General features: G+C 36.6%; 1 protein-coding gene across 1 annotated transcript in view; it reads right to left on the minus strand.

Moving 5' to 3' along the window:
• LOC150092820 (low-density lipoprotein receptor-related protein 4-like) overlaps positions 1-23,752 on the minus strand; it is a 1,164,745-nt gene that overhangs the window by 157,903 nt on the left and 983,090 nt on the right. Inside the window, exons 28-29 of the mRNA XM_090414290.1 lie at positions 12,965-13,142; positions 5,892-6,110 (exon numbers count right to left, since the gene is read on the minus strand). Of these exons, the coding sequence (XP_090270416.1) occupies positions 5,892-6,110; positions 12,965-13,142 (397 nt within the window). The remainder of the gene's footprint in view (positions 1-5,891; positions 6,111-12,964; positions 13,143-23,752) is intronic.

The raw sequence follows: 23,752 nt of genomic DNA on the forward strand, positions 1-23,752 counted from the left end.
TATTTTTCTGGCAACCTTAATAATAATGAAGGGGATACAAATCCTTTGATGTTTATCTGCCAGTAAGCGAAACTCTAAGAACTAGGACTAAGATCTATGAGTTTCATACTGAAAAACTATCGGCAAATCCAAGTGTAAATAACCACTTGGTTACTTACACTTGGATTTGCCGATAGTTTTTCGGTTACTTACACTTGGATTTACTTAATTGTAAGTAAATAAGGAAGTAAGTAAGGAAATATCTAAGTGTAAGTAACCAAGTGGTTACTTACACTTGGATTTGCCGATAGTTTTTCGGTATAAAACTCATAGATCTTAGTCCTAGTTCTTAGAGTTTCGCTTACTGGCAGATAAACATCAAAGGATTTGTATCCCCTTCATTATTAGGTAGAGTAACAGTTAATCGAGCTTGCAGGAAGATTTAAATAGGCTGTCAGTATGGGCAAAAGTTAATTGGTGTCAGTTTAATGTCAAGAATTGTAAAGTAATACATTTTGGGATAAATAGATAACAAACTATGTATCACATTGATGGCAATGTACTCCAGGAAATAGATGAAGCAAGAGATTTAGGGGTGGTAGTAGACAGAGAGTTAAAGTTTAGAGGATATATTGCTAAGGTAAGGATTACTTGGCTAGTGAAGAACACATTAACAAGCATAGATAAGGAAGTGATAATTCCTCTTTATAAGGATACGCCCCCATCTGGATTACTGTGCTCACATCTGGTCCCCTGCATTTCTTAGGGATGTGGAAGCGGTGGAGAGGATTTAGAGGAGAGTGACCAAGATGGTGAGTGGCCTATAGAAAGTGTCCTATGAGGATAGATTGAAGGTGTGTGGATTGCAGAAGTTTGTTGATAGGAGAAAAAGAGGATATATGATAGACACATTTAAGTTGCTTAAAGGGTTTTATAGGATAGATGCAGGGGAAATATTTCAGCATTTGGCTAGAGGGACAAGAACAAGGAGTCATCCCTCTAAGTTGAATAGAGATGTGTCAGTAGGGGGTATGAGGACTAGATTTTTTGCTTAGAGAGTGGTGAATGAGTGGAATGGATTGCCAGTGTCAGTTGAGTGCTTTTTCTCTCAATGGGTTCAAGGAGAGGTATGATAGATTGTGTGGATATTTCTTTCTTTTAAGGTTACACGGTGGTCAGCATTCATAGTGAAGAATTTACGGAGACACAACACATTAGAATAATTACTTTAGGAAAGTAACATTCGACCTTTCGAACTCTGTATCGCGGTCATCATCAGGAAAAAAATACATACGTATAAGATACAAGCTATATGACACTGCACTATACAAAAGTAAGATGAATTTAAATGCTTGTTAATTATTTAACCGAACCTGACCTCTTGTAGGAAAAAAATTAAATAAAATATGAAATATAAAAACTAAAATAAATTTAAAAATGAAATGAAATAAAATAAAATTTAAGTAAAAACAAAATATAAACAGAACTACATTAAACATTTCTAAAATCCTCTTGTATTGAGATCTTCTGTTTGGGTTGTTGTTGTTGCTATACATTGTAGATGGGTCCTCCATATTCTTGGAATGATTAATCCATAATTTGTTCAGGTTAGGATAATGTTTCAGCATTTTACAAGCTGCTTTGAATTTTCTTTCAAATCAAGTTTTGGTGCAGTGTAGGGACTTGGAGCCTTTCCAGTCTATTCTGTGGCATGTTTTGAGTGCATGGTCTGATAGGTCTGTTTTTCCATAGTGGAGGTATTTAATGTTTTGTTTGTGTTCATCTTTTCTGATTGGGATGGTGCATCCCGTTTCCCCTATGTAAGGTAGGTTACAGGTACATTGAATTTTGTAAACTCCTGGGTGTGCCAGGTATGGAAGAGGTCTTTGGAAGAGCTCAGTAAATTTCTTAATTTTGGGGAGGTTTGAAAGTAGTCTTAATGTTGTATTTAAGTAGTGTTCTATCTATTTTTTTCTGAAATTCCCCTAATGTAGGGTATGGAGATGGCATTCTTGTAATCTTTTTTTTTGTTTTTTAATGACATTTTTATGGAGGATCTTGTGAACCATTTTTTACTATATCCATTTTTTACTGGCCTGGTTGGTCGAGTGGTTAGCCAATCTGCTCTCCAGCCAAAATTGTGGGTTTGAATCCGGCCATAGGCATGGATGTTTATGACTGTCTGTGAAAATACTAGTGGTGGTGGGCGTTAGATGGCGTTGGTGTAGATGATGATTGTAGTTGGAGAACTGGGTGGAGACAGAGTTGTAGAGTAGGTGGCCTCCCTCGATTAGTCTTTGGACTCCCTGGAGGTGTCATGTAATAATGATAATAATACTTCTTTATAAACATTTGGCTAATAATTTCTAGTTCTTGATGAACAGCCTCTGAACCAAGAACTAGAAATTATTAGCCTTGATGGCTAATAATTTCATGAATATCAGATGACTGATGGATATCAGTCATCTGATATCCATCTTGACAGCTCTCTCTCTCTCTCTCTCTCTCTGGCTTCAATCCATAGAAGCCCTACTGCTGCTGCTGCTGCATTATGTCTTTTCTATAATTATTTCGATGGATGCTGCTCCACAGAACTAAAGTAAATGCATAGGATCATCTAAGAAGGTCACCAGGAGTTTGTTAAAATAAAAAAAAAAATCTTGGTTAAGCAATTTACTTGACAAAGAAATTCATATTTATTTATTTATTTCAGTCTCACACATAACACCTACGACGTAAGACCTACAACATGACAGTGATGTGTGCAAGCAAGTGGTTAGAGAGAATAAAGAAATTCACTAATGTGTTTCTTGAAGAGGTGAGGATTGTAATCATTAGGGAAAACAGCATAAGAAAGACTATTCCAAAGTGGAGAGATATTGGAAATGAAGGGAGATTCAGTAAGTCTGGAGCTGATCTGTATACTGGTATTGACCAGCAGCTTCCCATGTTCGTAGATGATTTAAGAAAAGTGCAGGGATGGCAGTAGTCAGTTCAACTGAGCAGCATCCATGGAAATACTTATAAAAAAGACATAATGCAGCAACAGAGCATCTACGGAAAGTGTCTGGAGGGAGCCAGAGAGAGAGAGTCATCAATTAAGCAAATAGCGCTCTCTTCTGGATACAGTCAGGAATTCTGAGGAAAGTCCTAGGTGCATTGCTTCAAATGTGAAAAAATATTCTAAGGTTGGGTGGATTTGGGATTTATAAAGTGTCATGAGTTGAGCAGGAGGGAAGTACTTTTTAGAATGAAAATGATACCAAGATTTCTGAGGTTGAAGAGGCTACTGATGTGATGTGATGTGTTTGTTCCAGGATAGGCTACATGTGAAATTCAACAAGAAGAGAAAACTGATCCTGGTTGGCAGAATACTCTGAAAAATAAGGGAGGATAAAGCATGACCATTCTTCTGAAAAATGAGAGAGGATTGCATTTTGGTAAAACTCACTAGATTATTCTTAACCCACTCAAGAATGATAAAGAGATTAGTGTTTAAGGCATTGGTCATAGAGGATCTTGAAGTTCAAATCATTCAAGCACTACAAGATTTTGAGAATGAAAAAGAATAGAGTATTCTCAAATTAGCAAAGCTACAAATTGGAATGGAAGTCAGAGAGAGAGAGAGAAGATCCATAATGTATAGGAGGAAGAATGTAGATAAAAGCACAGAGTCCTAAGGTACTCAAGCATGATCGAAACATATTATGAAAGGAAACCATTCACCATGACCAGCAATGAATGACTGGAGAGGAAGCTGATCTGTTCAGACAAGATAGGTGAAATACCATAAAATAGTATCTTGGTAAGAAGGCCACAATGTTAAACTTAATCAAATGCCTAGGAAATATCAAGAGAAACACTTGAATTTGTCCAAAATGTTCCATAGCTTGAGTTGAAAGGTAGGTGATGTTTGCTAGGAGATCTACTGCAGAGCCAAAATGGCAGAATCTAAAATGTATTTTGCCAGTAACTAAGCAGCTAGTGGATCACCAGTCACTCAGCATCTGGTGAGTCTCCATGTAGTGAAGCAGCTGAATGTTGATGATCTTTTGAATTATTTTCAGAGGTACTGAATCCAGAGCAATAGGACATGCTTCCAAGCTATTGGACAGATGAAAATGAGTATTACAGTTTGAAGAGGCAATATAGCATGGTTGTTCTGGAGTAAAGTTTTAATGCGAATGGAGGAATATTATCATGACTTGGAGACTTATTAATATCAAAACTGATTAGTATTTTCCTGATGTCCTAGCAAAAGATCAGAGAAGGTATACAGTCAACAGTTCATGGAATAGTAGGAGAAGATTTGCCTTGGCCAAGTATTGCTTATTGGAGGCCTAAAGTGGCTTGAACACTGTTGAAGGTTTATTTTTCACTTGGTTAGACTATAGTAAATTTAGTTTAATCCTTTATCCAAGTGTGAGCAAACAAAGTTTGTGCCTGAAAATATCTTCAGGACTGCGGTAAGGTAGTACAACTCCAGGCAACTCGTAGCAAAGGTGGACCAAGCTAACATCACTCCTATCTCAGTATCTCCCATAATGCAAAACACATCTCCTTGTGGATATGTATAATGTTATGCATTAAGGGAAGGGCCACTATCCAGACTAGTTTCGACCTTTATTGAGATCTCTTCAGTGGGAGCCAGGCCCAGAAGTGGAGATACCATGGAGAAGCAATGGAAAGGTCATCTTTACCTATAGGAGTTGCTAAAAGGTGTGCCACCTTTTTATTAAATTACTCTGGATTTAGAGAAAGATGTTGAAAGTTTATTTTTCACTTGGTTAGACTATAATAAATTTGGTTTAATCCTTTATCCAAGTGTGAGCAAACAAAGTTTGTGCCTGAAAATATCTTCAGGACTGGGGCAAGATAGTACTTTGTTTGCTCACACTTGGATAAAAGATTAAACTAAATTTATTATAGCTTGAACGCTGTTTTCGGTCTCTAGAGAAGGGTTTCCTAGGTAAAAAAGAAAATAAATAATGCAAAAATATTAAAAATCAATAAAATGTAAAAAATCCTTAATATACCCACAGTACGAATGCGCTATAGGTTCACAACATCTAACAACAAATCAACATTTTGTTGTTAGATGGGAGGGAGCCACTTAGAAAAAAAAAAGAAATTAAATGAAAAGTGGCATGTCAGCGGTTTCATTATGAAATAATGCTCTAGATTTATTTAAAAAATACTAATAACATACATGAATCATTACAGAACCACATGGGACCAATGAGAGAAAGGGACTGTTTTTTTTTTTCTTTCTTTCCAGCTAAAGTAAAACAGAATTTTTTCTTTTTTTTGCTCAAAGAGTGTTAGAAAGTGGTTTGCATTCCTGGAGGTAGCTGTGTCAGTGAATGAATTTAAATTGCTGTATGACAGGCATTAAGTAAAATGGGACTTTTGCAATGAGTCTTCTGATGCTGAAGGTTGTGTATTTTACAATTAAAGCTTATGTGGAGTGGGCCTGTAATAGAGTGCAGGATAAGAGAGGAAACATAGGGTTCATCTCTTGAGACTGTATCAGTGTGAGAGACAGATTTTTTATGTGATCAGTGAAATGTACTACCAGAATGTGTGGTATGCATGTGGAAGATGTGAATGAGTTCAAGTTTGCTGAATGAGTGACCTGTTCCACAATGAGCTTACTGATTTTTAAAGTCTGTTAATAATAATATAATGATAATACAGCAAAGAAAGCAAATTATGCAGCAGCACTGTTCCCCTCCTGCTCCTCCAAAGGCCAAATGCATATCATTGGTATATCATGTTTCATGGCTCACTTAGTTCAAACCATTAATAATACTGCATTCTCAATAATTAATGCAAAATTTACTGAAAAATTGAAAAAACAAAGAAAAAGATTATGATTATTCAAAAGATAAAATCTTGTTATTCAATCTTACCCTTTCCTAGGAAATACTGCAATAGCTCTAGGTTCATCAAGATCCAAATCTACCAATACTTTTCTTGAAGAACCATCAACCCTTGATACTTCTATAACATTACGACCAGTATCAGTCCAATAAAGGTTCTTGGCAACCCAGTCCACAGATATTCCATCTGCTGTTACAAGATCTTCAGAAACTACTGTTTCTACATTAGAACCATTCATATCAGCTTGTCTATAATAATAATAATAATAATATGATCGATTTATGAGCTGCAAAAGTTTGATTATATAAATAAGATCATAAAATTAATACATAAAGTATATAGTGAAAGTATATTTTTGTTGGTAAGAACTCAAATACAGAAATAGGTGGAAAAACAAGCTATACTTTGCAAGGAATGGCATGGGTTTACTAAAGAGAAATCATGTCTGAGCATTTTGTTAATATTTTTTAATAATGTTACAAGTGAGTTGGATAAAGGGAATGGATGCTTTGCTAAGGCATTTAATAGGATACCACATGAAAGGTTGTTGCATAAACTGGAGAATATGGGATTAGAATATAAACTTGGATAAATGAGTGGCTGATGGATAGGTATCAGAAAGTGGAACATGTTGAGTCTGAACATCTCTGTTCAGACTCAACATGTTGAGTTGAACAGAGATGTTCAACCCAACATGTTGAGTTGAACAGTATTCAACATGGACTGATCTCTGGGAAACACCACTTGACCAGTGGTGTTTCCCAGAGATCAGTCCTTTGAATACTGTGATTTTGATCCTACAGAGAGGATAAAGTACATGAGTCACCTTCTGTGGATTAAGAATTCCATGTATCTATACGCATTAAATGAAGATGAGGTAAAAAGTGTAGTAATCAGATTAAAAAAAGAAATGGGATGTGACCATATAAATGTCGAAAAACTAAATATTATCATTAATGTAAGTTAAAGTTCTTTACATATATTATTAATAAATCTTTTGAACACAGAAAATTTATAGAACACATAAAGAATGCTTCAGTTATTTTGCTATTTAAAGGAGGTAACAAAACTGAAATAAAAAATTACAGACTAATATCTATACTATACACAATCTTAAAGGTTATTGAAATTCTAATAAAAAAAGGATTAAATAGCTCTAAATACCATATTCTTTTACACATCTAATCAATGTTTAATATCAGAATACAATACCAAAAAAAGCACTATTGGGATTCCATAAAACAGTTTAATTTGGAATAAATAAAGGAATGTACACAGCAGCCATTTTTCTTGATATATCTAAGGCAGGGGTTCCCAACCCTATGTCCGCAGGCACCATGGCACCCGTCGACCAATTTGTGTGTGCCCACTGCTGTTCAACCGTGTGGCGTATAGTTTGAAATAATCACGCAACAATTCATGGCATGCTATATGACGCATGCGTTAATGACACATGAAGAGTATTAAACGCATACAATGTAAAGTAAACGCGCATTCAAAGTTGTTCATTCCAGTTTAAGAACTGGAATATCATCATATTCTCTTACTTATGAAGCACTGGCCAATGAAATGCAATGCCAAAGATCACACTAACTTACATACAGGGTGTTCGGGATAAATTTGACAGTTTCGTAAGGAAAAAGAAAATCTTCTTTGTATCTATTAAATTTAATGAATTGACAAAAAAACATTACAGGCAGAGTTAATTACAATACTATCAACAAGATTTACTCAAAATAACCACCATTAGCATCGATCACAGGTTCAATTCTGCTTCGGAACCTCGAACAAGCTGATGCTACAGTCTCCCTGGGAAGGGCCGCAAAAACTGTTTTAATTTTATCCATTAACTGGGCTTTTGTATTACTGGAAGTGCGATTGGTGTCTTTTTCAACTGCGCCCCATACAAAATAATCCATGGGGTTAAGGTCTGGGGAGTTTGGAGGCCAAACATTTGGACTGGTGAAGTCGTAGAAATTTTCAGACAACCATTTTTGACTTTTCCCAGAGGTGTGGCAAGGGGCCGAATCCTGCTGCCATACATACGGCCTACCATTGGCTACCCTTGTTATCCAGGGCTTGACTACAGTTAGCAACTCCACGAACAAAGCCCGAATTCCAATGCCAGCGTTCTTCAACACCTGTTCCTGCAGATTTGTGAGGAATTCTGCTGTACGAACGCAATCAGATCGTCTGCTAGGGATCTTTCTTCTTGCTACATCCTCGTAGTCACCATTGCAAGTCTCTAGTTCATGCCTGATTGTTTTTACTGTATTCAGGGAGCATTGGGCAGCAGTCGTAATATCCTTATTTTGATGGCGGGCACGAATCATCATGATACAAGTTATTCTCTTCCATGATTCAGGTGGGTTCCAGCTATCCATCCTTTCTGACATCTTGTATATGAATGAAGAAGGGTCCAAACTTTTAAATGAAGAGAAGTGTGTGTTAATACATGTAACTTACGGAAAAATATAATTAATTATAAATATGTCAAATTTATCCCGAACACGCTGTATATATATTTAAATTTTTATATAATGTAAACTTTTAAGTAATAAAACATTTGATTATAATGTAAATTTTGTATGTATTCATTTAACAAAAGAATTCAAAAAATTTGCTTGAAAAAACAGATGGTGCCCGTCGCCCTATCAGTATTTTAGAATGTGCTCTAGGAAACAAAAAGGTTGGGAACCCCTGATCTAAGGCATTCAACTGTGTTCATCATGACCACCTACTACTACTGAAAATGCCTAGATATGGCATTAGAGGAATTATTAATGATTGGTTCAGATCCAATCTGAATAATAGAAAACAATATATCAGCTATGGCACATTTAATACACGACAAAAATAATAAAATATAGAGTCCCATAAGGTTCAGTACTAGGACCCACCTTATTTTTAATATATGTTAATGATCTGTGTAAATACAAAAATTTGTCATTGTTCGCTGTATCATCACTGAACAATGACATTGTTCGCTGATGATACAGCATTAGTATACACTGAAATGACCCTTGAGGATCTAAACAATTGGATTAACCATGATATGTTGAAACTAAATAAGTCATTTAGCAATAATGGTCTTAAAATTAATACCAATAAAACAAGATATATGTACTTCACATTAACAGATAAGCTAGATCACAATATAACCATAAAATGGCATGAAACAAAATGTAGTGATATCCAAAATTGTAACCGTAGCTTAGTCAAAAACAAAATCAGTCAAGTATTTGGGCTTGCACATTGATAGCAATCTGAAATGGAACTCCCACATCTCATTTTTAACAAATAAGTTGAGGTTCATAATTAACAGAATATATTATGTTAAAAAATTTGTAAATGCAGTATTCTTAGGATGCTTATACTATTCGTGGTAAATTTCTCACTGCAATATAGTATCACCAGTTGGGATAGAGATTACTACAACCATCTGTTTCCATTGATATAAATACAAAATAATTAGAGTTATAGCCATTACTGACTTTGCACATTCAACCAATGATCTGTTTGCCATTCATAATATTTTGTCATTACAGAAACTCTATCTCTATGGTTATGTATTATATGTAAGAAAGAAAGAAGAACTAAAAAAATGAACTAACATATCTAGAAAGAACTTTCTTAAATAATGGATACTCTTCCAAAAACATTGAGGCAACTATACCAGCACCTGTGAAACAATACAGAGATCCCTAACAACCCCAAGGGATATATTTCTTTACCTTACATCAGCTCGTTCTCCCAGAAACTAGGAAGAATTTTAATATTAAAATTTAATATCAAATAAGAAATTTTTATTATTTAATATTTAATAATTTCTTATTTAATATTAAAATTTAATATTAAATAAGAAATTTAATATTAAAACGTGTTTTTCAACTCTCCCAAAACTAAGGTCGTTCTAAGCCACCCAAAATAGGCTCATAACCATCTTCAGTTCTCCGGTGTATATAAGGCAATATGTAATTGTGGGAGGCCATACTATGGCCAGACCAAGAAGTCAATCCTCCTACGGCTAGAGGAACGTCAGAGAGACATTTCATATAATAGAGTCAGAACAAGTGCATGGTCAAGTCACGTCTAATTTTAAGTGAACACAAACGATGAAGGCTGCCAACATGGAGTAGATTGGGATGCAACATTGAACATTTATATTTGTCATGATGAAGTGGAACAACACATAGTTGAATCCAAAGAAATTGCTCTAGACTCATCTCATATCAACAGCAATCTTAGTTATAGTCTACCTGACTCGCATTGGTTTTGCCAATAGATACTGGCGTACGAGTAATCTCATATGCTTGCATTTGCACAACAATAGAACTACAGAACGAACTATAACGACAATTCAAACTTAACTTCAATTCACACAAAGTCTGTTATTATAATAGCACAGTGTTTTTATGGTTTTTTAATTTGCTTTAAGTGTTACCATGCCTGAAGAAATCATTTTTGACGAAAAATTTTGTGTGCTCCATTACATTAACTTGTTATCTATTTTCTCAGTTTCAGTCAGCCAAAAAAGATGAACATATCCAATCACCGAGTCAATGTGACTACTGATTATCTATCTATCTATCTATCGAGAATATGACAAGTGCAAGTAAGCCTGTCGTTAATTTTTAAACAGAAGTGTTCTTCTCTGTAAAGCAATTGCACTGTTTCAATGATGAGAGGACCATAGCCAAATGCCTTTAGAACTTCATAAAGGTACTCGTGCTCTACCCTGTTGAAAGCCTTCTCTTGATCAAGGCTAAGCCTCAGGGGCCAAATTAAATTCTGCAAAAACCACGGGCTTGTGGTCAGGCAGATGGAAGTCTAGAAATCATTCTCCGATCGAATGTACCTGGTCAAGCGAAGGACAAAGATACTTAGGTGTGCACCTTGGCAACACCAAAATATATAACACACTGAACTGGACACAGCTGCACAACTGTTTTAAACAGGTGCTAGGTAAATGGAACAGCGTTCGTTCCATGTCTTCACTTAGAGGAAGAGTACTAATAGTTAACCAGATGGCTGCGAGTGTCTTATGGTATACCCTCAAAGTACTCACACCTCCTGAAGATTTCTCTACCACATTCAAAAGGAAATCAAACGTTTCCTCTGGAACAAAACTCACTGGACAACATACCCTCAACTCTGCAAGCCACTCAGCAAGGGAGGCCAAGGCCTGATTTCCCTTGAAAACAAGATTAGATCCTTCAGGATAATCCTCCTCCTAAAGACACTTCAATGCAACCACACTTATGTAACCACCTTCGATTACATCACGAAATCATCCACCAGAGGACTTACACTTACACAATCCTCTGAATGGCCAGTCCTGCACCATCTCCTTCTAAACTACCTCATTTTTACAAAGATGCTCTACAGCGATGGAAAAACACAGGACCTCATCACACACTTACAGGATCAACAGAGTCAGCTGTACTTACAGAACCACTATTTTCGAACAGAAACATCAAAAGTCTCACAACTGGCCAGCCTTTTCTTTTCCCTACATGGAACTGGGTAGGAATAAGAGTCATAGGGGACCTCTTAACCCACACCCTAAAGTGGACATTCATAAGCCTACCAATGAAGAACCCAAAAACTGAAAAGCAATATCAACAGCTGCAAGCCTCCATTATAAAAGCCTATCCAGATATCGCTACACCTCAGGAAATCCATATTCCTTCTAGAAACTGCTCGGGGCCGATATTTCATCTTGTACAATCTGAAGCCTCACTTCCAATTCTTCCCTCCAACTACAAGAAAATATACCACTTCCTCATGTCAGTGTCTCCATCCTCGCCCTTCTTATATTCATCCTTAACAATCTCATCTACAAGGCTGCATATGCCACTCAGTTTTCAGTGGGATCTGCCATATAAATCAAAGTATGCCAAACCAGATTCCGACATACAGTGGAGACTATGGCATAACATCTTGCCAACTCCTTCTAAGCTCTACAAATTTCACCCAAGAGAAATGGATCTGTGTCTATTCTGTGATGTTTCAGGTACCGTGGAACACACATATCTAACCTGTCCTGCAAACAAAGTGATAATCACCTATGCCCTGAATAGTGCCTCTAACACCTGTAATTACGCCCACAGCCAAGAAGACTACTGGAATTTAGTCCACACAGAAGAAAACAGACACAGAACATGCAATTTCCTCTTCATCTACGCTAAGGCCATCATCTACAGCTTCTACCTAAAACAGACAAGAAATAACTAGCACCCATCCATCACTGAAACTGAACAAACCCTCATGTATATCCTTTGTCAGAAACTAAAAAGCAGGCCTTTATTGGAACTTGAATACTTCAAAGAAACAAGAACTGTCGCAAAATTCATAGAGGCGTGGAATCCAACTGGTACCCTCTTCTGGATTGACGATGACAATACGCTTCATCTGAAAGATAACTCAGACTGAAACTGAACTGTAAATTTTGAATTCATTTATTGCATTCTCTATTGTATACCCAAAAGGAAAATGTTTTCTTTCTCTGTAATATATATACTTATAATATGTAAATAGTCCTTGTTACCTATCGTCTAATGTATATTTTAACAAGTTAAATAAAAAAATAACAAAAAATAAAAATATCTATCTATCTATATATATACAGAGAGAGAGAGAGAGAGAGAAGAACTAAAGGTTACCTCTGGAAGTTATACGAGAGTGTAGTTAGTGAGGGTGTGTAGACTAGATTTTTTTCTTAGAGAATCGTGAGTGAGTGGAATAGATTGCCAGAATTTGTTGTGAGTGCCCTGACAGTGAATCAGTTTAAGGAGAGGTATAATAGGTATTGTGTGTATAAAGTGTGGGTCTCCTATGATGAATATTCTGACTCCATCTAGATAATCATATAATAATAATATTATTATCCAGTATAAGACTACCATTCTTTTTACCAGAGCAGAATTTCAGGATTATATAATCCTCAGCCTACTCACGTGCTAAGGTGAAATAGATTTACAACCTTTTGTGAGTGGAATTCACATTATTGTGTGTGTATATGTGTGTGTGTGTATGTGTGTGTGTGTGTGTGTGTGTGCATGCATATGTGAAAAGATTTTTCTGATTTAAATACACATACCTGATAACATCTAGTTTTTCATCTGAATAATAAATTTTGCTTGAAGCATAATCAAAGTCCACAGCTACTGCATTATAAATCTCTGGAAGAGGAAGAAAGACATCTGTATTATCTGGTGTGTCCATCGAAATACGGCGTATGCTACCACGACTGGCAAACAGGAGGAAGGAAGATGGCGCTAGAGAAATTGGGACAGGGGGGGAGGGGAAGGGAGGAATAAATTAAAAAATATATGTACATATATATACAACTCAATCTGGAATTTTCATAGTAACTAACTATAATAAAAGATAATGTAATTTACTTATAGATAACTTTTTTTTTCCTTTTTGTTTTCATAGATTTAGCAGTATATTATACAAACAAGAAATTGCATCCTTAATTTCATCAGTATTTTACACTATGACATGCAAACAATATGAGTTACATATAATCTTCACATATAGATCTGTATATGTGAAGTAATTTCATGACTTCTTTTATTTTTATTTTTTTATCCAGATAGCAGCTGAAAGCAAAAATATGTTTATAGAATATAATATAGTGGGGTCACTTTAGACACATTTTGAACATGACTGATATCCAAGTAGCAGAAACTTTGTTTCTTGGGATAAACAGCATTTACTAGGTGGACTTTAAAAGTTTTAATAAATAAAATATAATGCTGATATTCAGAGTTAGTTCCTCAATTGAATAGACCATTTTTTCAAAGTGTGATAAATTATGAGACTTGCATGGGCCCTGAAAAACCACTATAAATGACAAAAGGAGAATTATTATTATTCAGGCCTCCATGGAGTCAAAAGACTCATCGTGGGAGGTTCTTCCTAAGAAACACAAAGTCTAGACTCACTGAGGGGAGGTCCCCCCTAAGAAACATTAAGTCTATCATACCACTCCTTAAACTCATTGACCGTTCTCGCTCTCACCACTCCATCAGGCAATGCATTCCATGGTTCAACCACCCTCCATGCAAAGAAACCACTCCTCACCCTCTTGCTCACAGAAGAAGCTTGAGTTTAGAAGAGGATAAAGTTTGACTGATATGTTTGAAGGTGGCAATAAGCTGAACCTTCCTCTGAATCCTTGAAACACATTTATACTTTTCATGAAAGATACTGGAATATTGCAGTGTTTCATTTTCATTTAAAGGATATTAAAAGAAATGATCAATAATTTTTTTTAATCATCTTCAGGAAGTAGCCATCCAGAGATAAAGTTTATTTAACAGTTGAAATTTCTTGTTGGAAAGTCCTTCAGAGAAGAATATGTTGTGTTAACAAAATGTAACTATTTGGTAATTTTAAGATGAGTAGATGACTGGTGTCTACAGTGTCTGGAGAAAGCAGAATTGTGATAGACTGATGTGGAAAGAGCCAGTGATTTTGCATTGGACATGAATATCTAGAAAGGATAATACTACTTGTGATTCTTCTTCAAGAATAAATTGATTCTAGAATTAAGACAACTGATTTTTTTATGTTTTATGTTATATTTTTTTAAGGCCAAAGCTAATTATGAAAGAAAGCTTGCTGATCTTTCACAATGTGGCAAAGTAAAAGCAGGAAGGACTATGCAAGGATGACTGAAAAGTGCTGATGGTGGGGAGGTAACTGAAGCAAACTAAACAGTTGAATTACTGAGTGATCATTTTGCAAGTGTGTACCATCCAGGCAATGATGTTACAATGTCAGATACAACATTGACTGATGGGAAAATAAAGGTTGAAGAAATGGAGATGCTTATAATATCGCAGAACTTCAATGCAAGCATGGTTATGGGATTAAATGGCATATTGGCCAAAGTATTATGAAAATTTGAAGGGAATTTTCAGATCCTATGGCCAAGCTGTTTAATTTAAGCCTCAGTACAGGGAAGGTGCCAGTGCAGTGAAAGCAGTCCCACTACACAAAGGAGGCCCCAAGAGAGAGAGAGAGAGAGAGATGGCAAATTATAGGCCAATCAGCATGACAGGAGTGATGGTTAAGGCATTGGAGAAATTGATAAAAGACAGAATCCAGGACAGGGGAGGTTAGGAATACGATACTTTATAAAGGACAACATGGTTTTTGAAGAGTAGATCTTACTAAGTAATCTGCTTACTTCTTTTTTATAATAAAGCAACAATGGAGCTAGATAAGGGAAATGGCTACTCAGTGATACCATAGACTTAACAATGGCATTTGACAGGATTCGACATAGAACTCTCTCAGATAAATTGGAGCAAATGGGGATGGATATGAAGCTGGTGATTTGGATCAGAGAGTGCCAGATGGACAGATATCAAAGGATGTTTTATGAAGGAGATGAATCCAGGAGAAAGTAGATGACTAATGGTGTAGCACAGGGCTCAATACTTGATCCTCTGTTGTTTAATTTGTATATTAATGATACAGGAAATACACTAACCACTCTCCAGCCAAAAGGCTGCAGATTCGAATCCCGCTGTGGGCATGGTTGTTTGTGATTGTCTGTGAAAATACTAGTGGTGGTAGTGGGTAGTAGATGGCATTGGTGTAGATGATGATGATGATGATGATGATGATGGTAGTTGCAGTTCATTGTAGTTGGTGGAATGAGTGGTGGAAACAGAGAGTTGTAGAGTAGGTGCGCTCCCTCGATGAGTCTTTGGACTCCCTGGAGATGTCACGCAATAACAATAATAATATAATAATAATAGGAAATGACGTAACAGGAAATATTCAGATTCAGTTGTTTGCTGATATTGCAAAACTAGGAAAAGCAATAGTAATTGAAGGTGGTGTAGAGATCCTGCACGATGACTTAAATAGAGATCAGGAAAAGGAAGGCATAGAAATGGTATTCAATAATAAACTTCTTCACTGACAGGCAATGTCAGTAGAAATATGTAGAGATACGTAGGCACATTTCTAAATGGTAATTGGAAAATGAATCCTATTTGTGGCTATGCTATGCTGTGGCTATTTGTGGTCGACAGGCGAAGGAGGGGTGATATGATTGAGACATTCAAATTACTGAAGGGTTTCTATAAGATTGATCCAGAAGATATTTTTGAAAATATGACTGGTGGTGGGAGGACTAGGGGCTATGAATGGAAGCTGGGCAAGAGCGTGGTTGACAAGGGTGTTAGAGCTAGGTTTTTTACTTGGAGAGTAGTGAATGAGTGGAATAAGCTTCCAGAGTCTGTTGTGGGTGCTACCACCGTGAATGAGTTCAAGGCAAGGTATGATAGATACTGTGTGAATGTCGAACAGTTGTTCTTGACATGATGTTAGGGCCTCCCTCGATGAGTCTGTCAACTCCTTGGAGTTGCCCGGAACAATAATAATAATAATAATAATAAAAAAGTGATCATTAAATAGCTCAACTATGACATATCTGCTTTGGTCGCCTGATTCCTATTTCCATCCAGCAGAGTGATCCATCAACTGTAATTTTTCCTCCTACGCGTCATATAGTGAAAAAACAACACCAACAAGATCTACAACACTCTAACACAACAGACGAACCAAAGCACTTTACTGGAAAATCCTGCATCATCTGATCAAACACTATTTCAATGGGACCTACCATATCGCACAAGAGCCATCAAACCTGACGCAGATATTCAGTGGAGAATGTGGCACAATATATTACCCACTCCTACTATATTATGAAAATTTAACTCAAATGTCTCAGATAACTGCCTGTTCTGCTACCAATTAGGAACAGTCCGGCATATCTACTTGGAATGCCCAGTCAACACTGAATTAATCAGTTTGTCTCGGGAAACGGCAGCTCTCACCTGTGGTAGTCTTCATACTGAAGAGAATTTTTTCAATCTCGTCCATGCGGAGTCAAATAACCATTCATTCTGCAATTACCTCTTCATCACTGCGAAAGCGGTAATATACAACTTCTACCTCAGACATACAAGACCAGACAGCACAGCAACTTCACAGAGAGAGGCAACTGACCAACTCATTGCAGCCTTCAAACAAAAGGTGAGAAGTCGGATCCTACACGAGCATCACCACCATAGACAAAACAACACCTTAGATCTTTTCCACCAAGACTGGAATCCATGGAATCAACTCCTGGCTGAGCAGGGCGACTGCATCATAATCCACTTTCCAGCACAGAAGTGACATCATCCCCCCACCCCAAAGAAAGGGGGAAGAAGGATTGTTGTGCTTAACAGTGCAAAAATTAATCAGCTGGCACGCTCATGTTAATAGATAATATTGTGCTATAGTAACTCCTATGTTCTTCCACATTTATGTTCTTATACAGTATCATATTAAAATAACTCTTAATGGCTTTAATCTTAAAAAAAAAAAATGTAATTGGCCTTATAAGTGACTTCAATGTAACATACCTCAACAAGAGTATGAGCATGCAGCCTCTCTGCCTGACTGCAGAGAACCAAAAACCGGTTAATCCTGTACATAAGATTGTTATGTTCACAATAAAAATTAAAAAAAAAAATTAAAAAAAAAAATATATATATAGTGAAAAAACTCCTTGGGATTCTCCTGGATTGCAGTGACAGTCTCCTCTCATATTTTAATTTTTATCTCCTTACTATACTAGTCACTTTTCTAGCCTCAGCCTTATATTCCTCATGCAACTGTTCTCCACTTCTCTCTCTCTTTATATGCCTTCCATAATCTATTTTTCTTCTACAATTATCCTTTCATTCCTTTTGTCATCCATTTGATTCCAAATTACTTTATCTTCTTCATTCGAGGTATGCAATCTGTCATTGATGTCAACAATTTTTTCTTAAGTATATAGCCCATATACTAATGACCACTCTTCCTTGAAATTCTTTCATCCATTGTACTGTGGCAAGCTGGTTTTTAGCTCTTTATTTTTATGCAGATGATGCTATACTCCTAAACAAATCAGTGCAAGTCTCCCTTAACTGTAAGTGAATAACTGTTGTAATAAACTTCACATGAAAATCAACAATAAAAAGATAAAATCTATGAAAACAGAGGGACCATTGAAAATATCAGATGCAACCTGATATTTTCAATGGTTTGGAGAACTTATAGAATGAGTAAAAGATTTCAACTATTCAGGCACAAGGTTTAGTGAAGATGCAAATTATATATATATATAGAATTAGGTATCAGAATATGAATATTTGGTATAGTGGGAAGTCCAGTGAATTTATATGGAATAACAGGAACATTAATCAAAAACTAAACCAGTTGTATACAAGACAGCATTCAAACCAATTTTATCTGTTTAATCTGAGGGATGGTTAATGATAAAGCATTTCATCACAGACTAGAGATTAAAGATATGAGTATTCTGAGAACTGAGAGCAGTGAAAACATGGTATCAATCAGAATCATATGAAAAATTAAGACGTGGTATGATCACTTAAACAGAATGGAAAAGGAAACTTCAACAAAAAAGAAAAAATTGTTTAATAATAAGATTGCAGGGAGACCATTAACAGATTACAGGAAGTGAAATATCAAGATCTAAGTGGACAGATGCAGTCAAACGTGCTGTAAAAGACCTATGATCTGATAATATTGAAGTTCTGACAAGTGCAGATTAATATGTATATGCTAATTGATGACACTGGCAGATTGGTAACCAATTCAGAGGATTTAGTTGAAGTGTTCAATGAGCAGTTTATCAGTGTATTTCATCCTCATGAAGGCAACATCATGAGAAGATGGTGTAGAGCATATGGCAGAGGAGGAAATGAACTGAATGAGAACAAGGTATATAAGGAATTAAGTAAACTTGATGTTAATAAGGCAGCAGGACTCGATGGAATGCTCAAGAGAATTAATAGCACCTTCAGTAAACTTGTTGAACATGTCTTGCAATGTGGGGGGGGGGGGAATAAGACTGAGGATACAAATTACAGGTCAATCTGTGCATCTACGGTTAAAGTATTAGGGAAGTTGGTGGGGACTAGGATTCAGAAATGAGTTGATAATAGCAGTATTATATTATGATGAATGTATTTATTATTATTATTATTAACATCTGACCTCCACGGAGTCAGAGACTCATCATTGGAGGCACACACTATTGCACACAATGCTCATCCAAACACGCTTTAAACTGATTCAATGTGTCGACATTCCCAAAACACTCAAGCAATGCATTCCACTCACCAACCACTCTCCATGCAAAGAACCTACTGCTCACTCCTATGCTCACACCCTCCTTATACAGTTTCCAGCAATGGCCTCTTGATCTACTCCCCTCTCCAATTCTTTGAAAAATCTCTTTCATGTCAACCTGATAACAACTCCTGACTAGCTTATATATCTCAATCATATCCCCCCCCCATCCTCCTATTCACGAGGCTTTGCAATACTCCATATTCCAAAGACCACCTATGCAAATCTTCTCTGGACCCTTTCTAATATATCCTCATCACCATGAAAATTTGATGACCAAATATGTGCACAAAAATCCATATGAGGTCTGATCAAGGTTTTATACAATTCATAACCTCTCTATATCTGAATGTCAGGAGGTCCTCTGCATCATTGCCATTATCTGATGTGAATTTCAGGTCCTCATCCACCTTTACTCCTAGATTGCTCATCTCTTCTACTTCATTTAAAATTTCCCTACCAAGTGTATATTTCACATCCCATTGTTGCTTACCAAATTTCAAAACCTTACACTTTGAAACATTGAACTGATAGTTCCACTTACCTGCCCATTCATGCAATCTATGCAAGTCCTCTTGTAATGCCATAACACTCGCTTGACTGAGCACTGTTTTCCCCAGTTTTGCATCATCTACAAACAGCTGCATATCATCAGTTAAACCCATCCCAATATCATTAACATACAAAGTGAACAACAATAGTTCCAAAACTGACCCCTGCGGTACACCATTAGTGATCTTTCTGGATACTGCATCCCCCTCATATACAACTTTCTGATACCTATCTGACAGCCAGTCACTGATCCAACTCAGAAGTCTGTTATCCAATCCCATCTGTTTCAATTTATTTATCGGCTTGTTTGGTGGGAACCTATCAAAAACTTTTGCAAAATCCAAGTACACCACTGAATATGTATCTCCCCCATTCAAAGTATTTGTCACCTTATAAAGTAAGTTGGAGAAACATGATCTTCCTTTAACACATCCATGCTGATAATCCCGAAGAATACTGCTGTTAACAATTCATTTCTGTATCCTACTTCTTACCAAGTCTCTCTAGTACCTTCACCACAATTCCAGATATACAAATTGGCCTATAATTCAAAGCTATAGCCTTATCACCACCTTTATGCAGTGAAACAATTTTACCTTCCTTCCACTCCCTTGGAACCTGTGCTGTTGCAAGATTCTTATTAAAAAAGCATGCTAATGCTATTGCCAATACCCTGAAACATTCCCTTAAGATGCATGATGACATGTCATCAAATCATATCACCTTATTGACCTCAAGTTTATTTCCTCAAATACCTCCTTCTCACTCACAATTAAATCATCCTCTCCTATGTCTTCTACACTCAAGTTCCTCATGATTCCACCCTCATCGGGATGAAACACCCTTATAAATTGATCACTGAATACCTCAAAAATGTCTTTTGCAGCAGTTACCATTCTACCATTTTCATCCATTAACGTCATCTTATCAATGATCATTCTTCCTTCTACTTGCCAAATATTTAAAAAATGCTTTAGCGATTTTCTTCACCTGACTTGCCAATTTCTGCTAATTCTGCAATTCTGCACTTTTGTTTTCCTTACTAACTGAGTCATTCTCCTGGCATCTTCCTTATACTCTTCATGTAACTGATTATTACCATTATTCATCTTGTATTTCCTCCAATGTCAGGAGGAATGTATGGCCTTTGGAATACATTTACACATCAAAGTTGTTATGTATTATTTTATCAGTTCCCATGCAGCATTTGTTTCCTTACTGCTCAACTCCTCGTTCCATCTTATAGCTCCAATCTGTCTCCTAAGCTTGTCATAATCACCAGCCTTATAATTCCACATATATCTTTTTCTCATGAAAGTCTTCAACTGGAGGAAAGTGTGAAACTCCTCTCACAATTACATCCTCTGATAACATGATCAGATCTAGAACTCTCAATCATCATGTGCCCTCCTTCACGTGCTGCCTGAGATAGTTATCTCTTAAAAACTCAAGAAATTAATTTTCCTTATTCCTAAATGCTATTTCTTCATTCCAATCTATACCACCATAATTAAAATCACCCATAATAATTATCCTTCCTTTGTTCACTAATCCAAGTTGTTTATACATTTCTTCATCATCACCACCCTTTACATTCCCGGGCCTATAGCAACATCCAACTAAATATGTCTTTCTGTAAACTCCCACATTATATCACTCTGCCTCAAAACCACTGCCACTATTTCCCTCTTTCATGTCTACCTTATGTACATATAATTCCACTGCTATCATCAGTAGCAGCACCCCCCTCCCTTCTTGTTTTTTCTATCCTCACAAAAAATACTGTATCCATCCATTTCTATTCGTGTTAGAATATCATTTTCATTCAACCATGTTTCACTTATTCCGATGATTTTGGGATGAATAAACTCAATCAATGAAACTTTTATCCTCCTTATTTCTGATACTTCTAGCATTTGTAAACAAGCACAGTAATTCATTTTTAGGTCTATAACCAGTCCTATCCAAGCCACTTGTTGGTTGTGATTTCCCTACCACACCTGCCCAATCACCTTTATCACCACTTTCCATACATATCTGCTCAGCCTCAACTTCCCACCCCACATCGCAATATACTCCATCTTCATACACACATTCACTGTCTTTTAACATCCACTTTCTCTATATCATGTCTCCCTGTCCACCTGGGCTCCTTCGTTTCTCTGTTCTTCTTGCATTCCCGTTCTCTCTTCTACTCTCACGCTACTACCGTTTCCACTGCCAAACACTTCTGTGTCTTTAATACCACTCTCCTGACTTTTCCCTTTATCTCTTTCTTCTGATCTCTTGTATACATCATATACTATACTTCCGTCGAGGAACATTTTCTCCAGTGGGCTCACTCCAAAGGCATTCAGATGCAACCCATCACGTCTGTATAATTTCATTCTTCCCTCAAACACATGCCATACATCCATAAACTGTACTCCCTTCTCCGTATACAGCTTAGCTAGCATATCATTCATGATTTTGGCTCTCTGTTACAACTCATCATTGCCATACATTGGCAACACACTGACAACCTTTTCTACTACACTGTTATCTTTCACTCTTCTCAATAGCCTCCTGATATTCACCCTCACATCCTCCTTATTTCCACGTAGATCATTTGTCCCCACAAATCTCTCTCTTGTTTGTTTCTTTCTCATGTCCAATGGTTCTTAAGATCTTAATTATCCTACTCATTCTACCTCCTGGATAGCATAGCACAACTTATGGACTTCTCTAACTATGGATTCTCCATATACTGCTATCCTGGATTCACTCATGACTTCTACTCATTTGTTAGTGGGATATTCATGCTTTAGCAATTTTCTTATGCATTACAAGGCAATAAATTCAGCGAATAATGAAGATGCACATGCACATGTATACTTGAATATTTCAAAGGCTTTTGATAAAGTGCAACATGACAAGCTTGTAGCTTAATTGAAACAGATGGGATTAGATAATAGATTAGTGACTTGGATAAATGATTGCTGTCAGATAGGTATGAGTAGGTTGTGTATGAAGGAGTGGTATCCCAAAAGAAGAAGAAGGTCATTACTGGAGTGGATAGGGGACATTTTAGGACCATTATTGTTGAACTTGTATTGTGACTGGCTTAACTGGAGATGTGCAGCTGTTTGCCATTGATGCAAAGTTTGGAAGAACTACTGTATGAGAAGTACAGCAGATGTGGCCTTGCAGGAGGATATCAATAGACTATGTAAGTGGACAAGTGAGTTGAGTTATCACTTTAATCATGCAAAGAAGTTCTTGAAATTGGGTAGTGTATAGCTAAAGTTATGATGCAACTTGCAGAGCTTTGTGAATAAAAGGAGAACACTTGTGAACCGAGGAGTGAGAAGTATGTGTTTTGCATGGAGAGCGTTTTGCAAGTAAAATGCATTGTCTGGAAGTGTGGTGAATGCAGAACCTCTGAATGGATTTAAAGCATGGTTTGATAATCTTTTTTGCATGATAGAGCATTGCCCTCTGCAATGAGCCCTTTGACTCCATGGATGTTAGATGTTAATAATGATAATAATATCAAACCATTAAGTTTAGTTCAGTTCAAACCACTCTAGATCTTTTCTTAGCTAATTCTCTTCCCAGGTACTATATTCAGGTGACTACTCCCTCTTGGGAATTCAGACCACAATCTTATCCAAGTATAATCTCTGGTGGAACATCCTTTCTTCAGTTATTCACAACTTCATGTGCTCTGGCATTACAACGTCAGGTATGAAGACTTATGTGACTTTTACTCCTTTCCATGGCGAGACTACTGTTTTCTTTATTCATATCCAGATATCTGTCATAATTGAAAAGTTGCATTCCTCATTCTGTTCAAATTCCCCATCCTGTATCTAAAACCATAGTTCTTCAAAAAGTATGCTAGGGCTGTTGAAGAAAAGCAAATGGCCTTGCATAAGTGGCTTGAGACCAAAACGTCAGTTTCATTCACAGCCTATCATACAGTTGCCTGCAACACTTGTAAAACCACCATTAAAATGGCAAAGTATAAATTCCACAGGGATAAATATAGAAAACTTGTTGCTTGCACAGCTGGCAGTTGTGCCTTCTAGTCCTTCATCAAAGAAAGCTGTTGGCAATAACGTTTGCTCATCTGTGC

The sequence above is a fragment of the Typopeltis vanoorti genome, chromosome 25, assembly GCF_054136105.1.
Source record: "Typopeltis vanoorti isolate ZY-2024b chromosome 25, IOZ_Tvanoo_1.0, whole genome shotgun sequence".
NCBI lineage: Eukaryota > Metazoa > Arthropoda > Arachnida > Uropygi > Thelyphonidae > Typopeltis > Typopeltis vanoorti.